Genomic DNA, 9,101 nt, shown 5'->3' with positions numbered 1-9,101 from the left:
ATAAAAATCCATCATAATATAATTATTAATCCTAACTCTATTAGAATTTAAAAGAATCTTCTAGAGACTTCTAGAAAATTATAATCAGTCCTAATAATTTTAGGAATAACAATTAACATTGGGCCCTCCTCTAGATCATTGGGTCGTAAGTAAAGAACAAACCGGGCCCAGTTTAGTATTTTGGCCATAACTTCCTCAATATTTATCGGAATTGAGCTTATAATATATCGTTGGAAAGGTCTCTGCGAGCCCCATCCAACTACACTATTATTGGACCCTTATTACGGACCAAACTAAACTTGATTGGACATTTTTAATAAAATAAGGTTGTTTTCAAAAACAGAAAGAAGAGAATTTTAATTAAAACTAAACCGCAACACTAAACTTTTCACACTTTCACCTCATTCGATTATGGTTCGACGTGAAAGGTATTCATCACTGGGTTTGGTTTTGGGGAGACACAAATGGGTGTCTACACCCGTTCTCTTCACCTTAATTTTGCTGAACTAAATTATTTTTACTAAATTGAAATTATTTTTGTTGAACTTAAATTAATTTTACTGAACTTAAATTAATATTACTGAACTGAAATTATTTTTGTTGAACTGAAATTATTTTTACTGATTTTCTATTATACTTCTTCTTTAAGAAAACTGAATTTTACTGAACTGAACTTATTTTTACCGAATTGAATTTATTTTTACTGAACTAAACTTATTTTTACTGAACTGAAATTATTTTTACTTAATATTATTATTTTTTTAAGGTGAAAAGAACAGGGCCTTACCCTATTATTTCCTATAAATGTTAAGTATTTTAGAGATTGAGCCTTTGTTATCTTATAAAAATTATATATTTGAAAAATACACGTTGAGATGTATCTAACGAGATCCTACTAGATACATAGTAATAATTTTTTCTTATATAATGATGAATTTATTTTTACTGAACTAAACTTATTTTTACTGAACTGAAATTATTTTTACTTAATATTATTATTTTTTTAAGGTGAAAAGAACAGGGCCTTACCCTATTATTTCCTATAAATGTTAAGTATTTTAGAGATTGAGCCTTTGTTATCTTATAAAAATTATATATTTGAAAAATACACGTTGAGATGTATCTAACGAGATCCTACTAGATACATAGTAATAATTTTTTCTTATATAATGATGAATAATTATGGTCAAATAACGTAGAGGTAATCGTGGGTAGGATTGGGTTGAGCTTCGCCCCAAATAACTGGCCCAACTCTTCGGATCGAAAAGTCGTGCCCTAACACGCTACTTTGGGCCAAAATAGTTGGCCTTTTCAATCGAGTTAGCAAAAAATCTATATCTATATCTATCTATACTTTCTATAAAAAGCGTTTCTAAAAACGTTGATGTGCCATGTGGCACCCTCGCCATGTCATCTTTCAACTATGAGCATATTCTAATAAAAATGGTCTATCATGAGATTTGAACTCACAACCACTAAAATATGCATTAGATGTCTTACCATCTCATCCATATATTAATCATGTTTTTATACTTGACTCATAAATATATAAGTTTATGGATTGAATGGAGATCTGAACATTTAATAACTGCAATTCTTAAAAACAAAAAAATTGATCCTATTATTTGCTAATTATGATCATCGAGATTATACATACAAGCAAGAAAAATTAACTATTGTTATAAATTTTAGTTATTTAATAATTTTGATAATAATTATGTCTTTATTTTCATTATATTATAAATTATATACAAAGGATATGTCTATATAATTTTTTTACAAGAACATGTTTATATAATTAGTCAATAGTTGTTCCATAAATAATTTATTCAAAGGTTTAATGAGAAACTATTATAAATTATAAATAGATAATGAATAATAAATAATGAAGAAAGAACCTATCTATTCAATTACAAGTGTTAAAAAAATAACCCGGAGCATCACTCGGGCCACACACTAGTTTTAGCTAAAAAAGGTTATTTTGGGCTTTTCAAATAATTTTTTTTCTTCAGAAAAAAATTTGGGCCAAGCTGGGCCCAATATTGCTCCCCAAATCGAGGCAAGATTTATGCTGAACCACTTTTAATCAGGTTTAGGTCAAAATCAAATCAAATTAGGAAAAAAAAAAAAAAACAGACCAGAAGAATTCAGGCCATACCAGGCTAGACTTTAGAAAATTCTGACCAGAACATCTTATTTCAGGTGAAGAGATCAAAGCCTAAATCGTTTAATCAAGCACAAAGTCTTATATGTGGCTGATCACACGATGTGGGCATGTGGTCATTTATCATGAGGGTTACTTCGTTGGTGTTATGTATAGGGGTTACTCGTTTAGTTTTACAGGGTTACTTTGTCAGTGATATAGGAGTTACTTGAGGATTACTATGTCAATATTACAGGGTTTATCGAGTTAGTATTATATGGGTTAATTTTGTTCTTTTACAAGTAGCACGTGGCCAACCGCATATAAGACGCACTACTATCAAGTTATGAAAGAACATACAAAGTACATATATACGAAGTATACATTAGGGCATGTTCTTATTGACCGAACTCAGCTGAACGAAACTGAACTGATTAGAGTTGACCTGAAATGAAATGAATTTTTATAAGAGAAGGAAATTAAGACCTGAACTGAACTTATTAGAGCTGAACTAAAGTGAACTGAACTGAAAATAATCGTATGAGAACAGGCCCAAAATAGGTGACATTTAGATTAGCTTTTCAACTTTTCGCTATCAAAGTTTCTCTCTTAATTAAGAAGCAATATGATTGCATTAAGGTACAAGGCCGTAAAGGGTGAAGTCCAATTAATTTTATTAAGGAAAAGAAGTCCATTTAATTGGGCATTAATCAGCACGATTGTATTGAAAAGCATAATTTGGTTACCTAATTTCTTTTGCTGAAAATAATTTGGTAAACTAACTCACTACTTAAAGCTTCCTAAAATAACACAAATTTAGTACTCCTATATCAACTAGCTAACAAAGTACATATCATATGTCTATATATATACAGAGTACGTTTTTTCTATCAAATCAAGTGAATTCACAATTTAAGTTGATAGATTTTAACTCAATTATAGAAATAGAGTAAACAATCAAAGACAGATGCCGTAATAACACACTACACACCTGATACAATCCCCGAGTATTAAGCAAATGTAACGATTATTAACATTAATTTTTCCCGTGACGAGCATATTAGTACATCACTAACATCCTCATTTTATTATAAAAAGAAAATCAGTGTGTACTTAATTTTACTTTACAGTGAAAGGAATATAGACAAGATTTGCCCAAAACACAAGAATAAAATCCTGATCATTGATTAATATTTAAGAATTGTACCTCCAAAAAAAGATAAAAACCCATGAAAAAAGCAAGGAACATAACAAATACACGAATCATCTTCCCCTCTAACTCTAACTTAACAGCTGCACACAACAACAACCATTTTCTACCAAAAACACTTGACTGTCACAGGACCCAGCTGACACTTTCAGATCTAAATTAAAGCTTATCTTCCATTAATTTAACTCCATTTTTATTAATTAACTCCAAAATCCCATTACAAAGCTGCCGTTTTTTTGATGGGTTTTACAGGATAATGATACAGAGTATTGAGAAAGTGGTATGATTTTTAGCTTTTTGATTGATTTTTTCATTTGGGTGTTTTTTGATTGTGTTTTACTCAATTGGGTATTGCTTCATTTTTCGTTTTGTTGTTTGAAATAATGTAATGTGCTGTGTTTGATTGTCATAATGTTGAAGTTGTCGGCAAAGTTTTGTTTTTGTACTGATATTTGATTGAAATGATCTTTGTTTATTTTTGGGATTGTTGAGCTTATGAATGTAAATTTGTATCTGTTATATGTTAAATGTGAAGTTTATTTTGGCTGCATTTATTGGATTTTGGTTATTTGAAATGTGTGAGAATTTTTTTAAAGTTCTTAGTTCTTTCATTGATCATTGGAGCTATAATCGTTTGAATGATTGTTTAGAAACTAGGCTAAAATCATTAGTAGTTTTGTTGTGGTGATTTTACTTTGGACTTTCCAACGGCTTGTTTGGTAGGCGGTAAAAATGGTAAAAGGTACAGAGTAACAATGATTTATTTGTTAATACTAGATTTATAAAATTATTGGATTTAGATTTTTAGATCATTTTTTTTTGGTATGTGTGCGTTCACAGAAAGAGAAATGTCTTTGTAATTTGATAGGTATGTGTGTGTTCACAGAAAGAGAAATGTCTTTGTAATTTGATACAATTTCTTTTTCTTTCTAATATTGGCTTCTATATATGTTGCAGAATTCCTAATTTTGTAGTGTGAGTGGTGAAGTGGATCTGTAATTAAATCATGGGAAGCCAGCATCTAGTTTTGTGTTTTTTGCTGGCTTGTTTCCCATCAATTTTGGCTCAAGAAATCGCGGGTGCGAATTTAGGTGTCAATGGAGGTCATGTTTTAGCTGAGACAGATGAAAATTATGTCTGTGCTACTATTGATTGGTGGCCTCATAATAAGTGTAACTATGATCAATGTCCATGGGGGTACTCTTCGATCATGAACCTGGTATAGCATCACTGTGATACATATCTTTTCATTGGAATAAATTTTGATTTTATTGTTTTATTGTTAAAATTCTGCTGGTTTGATTATGCAGAACTTATCCCATCCGCTTCTGGCAAAAGCTGTGCAAGGTTTGTGATTAGAACTTGTTTCAGTGTTTTTTTTTTTTTTTTTTGTACATTTCTCTGTTTGCTATGCATTTGAATTTAAGCATTTTGGCCTGAAGTTAGTGACATGGTTCTTAATTGCTGATGACTTGATAGCTTTTACCCATTTGAGGGTGAGACTCGGAGGTTCCTTAGAAGATCAAGTAATCTATGATGTTCCAAGCTTGAAACTTCCTTGTCATCCATTTTGGAAACAACATGATGGGTTGTTTGGCTTTTCGAGGGGATGCCTGCACATTGGTCGTTGGGATGCACTAAATGACTTCTTTAGTAAGACAGGGTAAGTTATTTACTTTTGTACTGCAGCTTTCTTTTGGGAAATTAAATTATGTATTCCAATATGAAATCTCTTAACTTATCTTCCTGGTTGAAACATATATCACAGTGCAGTCATTACCTTTGGCATTAATGCACTCTATGGAAGAAAAAAGTCCAAAAATGGTGTTTGGGTTGGACCTTGGGATAGTAGCAATGCATATGATTTTATGAAGTACACTGTCTCAAAGGGTTACCACATTGATTCATGGGAATTTGGTATACTTCTTGTAACAACTTTCTCTATGATTCTATGGCAGTAGTACATGAATTGAGCTGACCCTTGGCCTTTCAGGTAATGAGCTTAGTGGAAGTGGGGTTGGTGCAAGTGTTGAAGCCACTCGGTATGGAAAAGACTTGATCAAACTTAATGGAATCATTAATGATCTGTACAAAAAGTCGCCCTCAAAACCTTTACTTCTAGCGCCAGGAGGATTTTTTAGTGAGAAATGGTTTACTGAGCTTCTTAAGGTTACAGGGCCAGGAGTACTTAATGGTTTAACACATCATATCTACAATCTGGGTGCAGGTGGGTGGTGGCAAAGTTTGCTGTATCTATCGACAATTATTTTATGCTGTCACATTAACATGTGAATATCTTATATCAGCTTATTAAATCAAATTAAATAGTTTAGTACGAGTATTCACCACCAGAATAATAGTTTGTAGATCATACAATTAAATTTTCTCAAAATGGAATATAGTTTACAATCATAGTGTGCAAATACACCTGACTTCATCTATTTCACCTGATATCTGCTCATGCACGTGCTGTAGGCACATCTTCCACTCTTCCTACTGTATTATGGTATCTGTATTATGAAGCATTTTCTTAGTAAATTTCTTTTTTTAATGGTTATTTTCTTTTGGAAATTCAGGTAATGATCCGAATCTTAAGAAAAAGATTATGGATCCTCATTACTTAAGCAAGATATCAGAAACATTCAGTGCTCTCAATAAAACAATCCATGAGCACGGTCCTTGGGCTCATGCATGGGTTGGTGAAGCTGGTGGTGCTTATAACAGCGGAGGTCATCTTGTTTCTGATGCTTTTATTGATAGCTTTTGGTAATTTAACTATCTTTGCTTGCCCCATATATTTCACGCATCTGACGAAATACAAAGAAATAATCCCCTTGTTCTGTTCCACTTTTGATATATAGGTACTTAGATCAGCTTGGACTAGCTGCCACTTACAACACCAAAGTTTACTGCCGGCAAACATTGATTGGTGGAAATTATGGCCTCCTGGATAAAACCACCTTTGTCCCTAACCCAGATTACTATAGGCAAGAGATTCTTCATACTTCCTCTTTGTTAAAATCGATCATGGCCCTATATATTAATTGCTCATCCATGTTAACTGTTGCATTTATTCAGTGCACTTTTGTGGAACCGTTTAATGGGAAAGAAGGTCCTTTCTGTTGATAAAGCTACTTCACCTTACTTGCGTTCGTATGCCCATTGCACAAAAGGAAGGGTAAGCTTTAGTTTTTGCATTGTTCTGTATTATGTTTCTACATCTTGTGCTACATGCTTACATTATTGCTCCAGGTTGAGTTTGTTAATCAAAGGTTTAATGACCAAAGCATTCAGAAGCTTTTAACCTAATTTGCAGAAACTTAAAAGTAGTTTTCCTGTGTCTTTTTCTATTTAACAACAAAATGCTATGGATCGGTGTACTTTTCATGCACGTGTCTATCTTTTCGACTATTGGCTCATATGCCCAACTTTCTGCAAGAAATGAGAACCGTGCTGCCTATTTCTGATATCAAGCTCCTACTATTACTGTGAACTTAGTTGCAAACCCATTTGAATGCATGAATCAGTTAAATCATGTTGCTTATTATTATGAGCCATGGATTTTTTATGGCATTGAATCAACTATCCTTGTTACACCTTGCTGAAGCATAATATAGGCATCTGCCGTTCTTTTGAGATGCATGTTTCTGCTTGTAGTATCTATTGGATTATATTCTATGCATGATCCACTGTATTGTTTAAGATATTATAATCCTGTCAAATAACTTAATGTTGGTGTCAAAAACAATTTCAACAAGCAAGTTTTTTCTTTTTACTACTCAGTTTTAGATTCTTCTTTTTCCCCCGGCCAGTTCTCTTTCCTTTCTAATATCTTCAATCAAATAAAATCTTTGTGACTCTTTCGTGTTAAAATACTTGAAAGATTTTTCCAACCAAAAAAAGCTTGATGTCTTGCATATTCTCGTTTACTCTCTCATAATCTCATTCATGCCATACACTGTTTCCTTGTTGGAATGTATAGAATAGGTTTAACAATCCTTTCTTCTTGTTTGTTTTCTTTCTCAACTTTTTAAATTCTTCTTATCCCTCTTGTCTTGCATGCAAATTGTGTTGTTAAGGTTATAGTAAAATTTAGGGAGTAATTTTATATTATATAGTCTCTGATATAGTGATATAACTTGTTCTGTTCTGGATAAAGTCAGTTTATAGCCAACACTCAGTTTTTCCTCTCTTAACAGGCAGGTATTACGCTACTCTTGATCAATCTAAGCAAGAAGACCAGTTTCATTGTGAAACTGCAAAATACAATGAACAAAGATTTGCATATATCCGATGACATAACCTTCCAAGAAGGTTCTTTCACACGTGGCCTTAAGAGGACGGTTTCTTGGGTTGGAAGTAAAGCTTCATCAAATGGACAATTGCATCGAGAGGAATACCATTTGTCACCCAAAGAAGGGCGCTTGCAGAGCCAAACTATGGTACTGAATGGGAAACCTTTGCAGATATCAGAACACGGTGACATTCCTAGACTGGAACCTGCGCTTGTTCATGTATATTCTCCTCTTTATATCTCCCCCTCGTCTATTTCCTTCATAGTCTTTCCCAACTTTGATGCTCCAGCATGCAAGTGATGATTCTTTTTATTTTTATTTTTGATTTGGTCGCTTAAAGAAGTGACCTGCCTTTAGTATGATTAAGATTAGATTCTCTCTGATCTGAGCTGCTGTAATTATTGACAATCACATTTTTTAGAGAATAATTAAAGCTGAAATTTACGGATTTTGTGTTCGTTCTTTGGTTTATTACAATGCTTGTTTTTCAAGGATTGTGTCTAGGATTCTAATTCATTCTAACATTGCATTGTTACTTAATATGATGATTTCATAATGCCTCATTCTCATAGTACTTCTCAAACTATACCCTGATTTCCCTGTATCACCGGAAATTCCTTCAATCCTTAGTAAATGAATTCAGGTTTCAGCTTGAGATCTAATCAGTTACTTGCTTCTCATCGTAGGAATACGATCGACAAGCAATATAGAAAATGTAAACCTATCCACCTAATGCAACCAGGGGATAGAAGCATGTAAATGAAAACAACCAATTTATTACAAGAAAGTTTTCATGTCAATGGTTCAAAACATGAATATATAAATGTCTGATAACAAACGGATGAAAGGATTAGAGAAACCTTGTCCACCACTAAGCGAAGCAACCCTTCGATCAGTCTTCGATGATAGATTCCACAACACGCAGGAGTCTTTCTCGAACCATATAAATCTGTTCAATGATCCTGGAGATGGAAATTCTGCGAGGATTTCCTTCTTGTATTTCACTGTCTAGAGGCTTATACCATCCCTTTAGAAACCAAGCCAATGGCACATAAATTGCGTTTTGAGGAGTCTCCTCTGTTACGTACGTTGGAAGTGCCACTTCTATGCTTCTTTCCTTGAGAAAGTCGTCATAGGATAAGTAATAGTCGAACCAACGCACAGATTTGCAACGAAGCGCTAGCAACATCACAGAGAGATCCATATGGAAATTATGAACATGGTGTTGATCTGAATTCAGCATGTTTTGATTCGTCGCCTCAAATGCGTTGTCATATGCTTGTTGTAAGCCTCTTTCAAATGATCCATCTGATAGTTCTAACATAACACGAAGCCTAGCATGGTCAACTTCGACTACAGGATCACGAAAATATTTCACATAATCCTCTATGTAGGTCTGCATCTCTTGCACTTCCTTGAGCTTTGCTGCAAACAAGTATTCTTTCACTAGTTC

At 33.3% G+C, this 9,101-nt stretch overlaps 1 protein-coding gene across 1 annotated transcript; it reads left to right on the top strand.

The window, feature by feature from the left end:
* The first annotated feature begins 3,398 nt into the window (after positions 1 to 3,398).
* LOC145588579 (heparanase-like protein 2) lies at positions 3,399 to 8,105 on the top strand. The gene is made up of 10 exons (XM_081645213.1): positions 3,399 to 3,633; positions 4,311 to 4,572; positions 4,664 to 4,700; positions 4,833 to 5,016; positions 5,122 to 5,270; positions 5,347 to 5,580; positions 5,930 to 6,119; positions 6,215 to 6,340; positions 6,432 to 6,531; positions 7,553 to 8,105. Exons 2-10 carry the CDS (start codon positions 4,360 to 4,362, stop codon positions 7,946 to 7,948), a joined length of 1,629 nt encoding a protein of 542 aa, XP_081501339.1. The 5' UTR covers positions 3,399 to 3,633; positions 4,311 to 4,359; the 3' UTR covers positions 7,949 to 8,105.
* Positions 8,106 to 9,101: the final 996 nt, after the last annotated feature.

The sequence above is a fragment of the Chenopodium album genome, chromosome 2 (assembly GCF_948465745.1).
Source record: "Chenopodium album chromosome 2, dcCheAlbu1.1, whole genome shotgun sequence".
In the NCBI taxonomy this organism is placed as follows: Eukaryota; Viridiplantae; Streptophyta; class Magnoliopsida; order Caryophyllales; family Amaranthaceae; genus Chenopodium; species Chenopodium album.
This window is presented reverse-complemented; position numbering and strand designations above follow the sequence as displayed.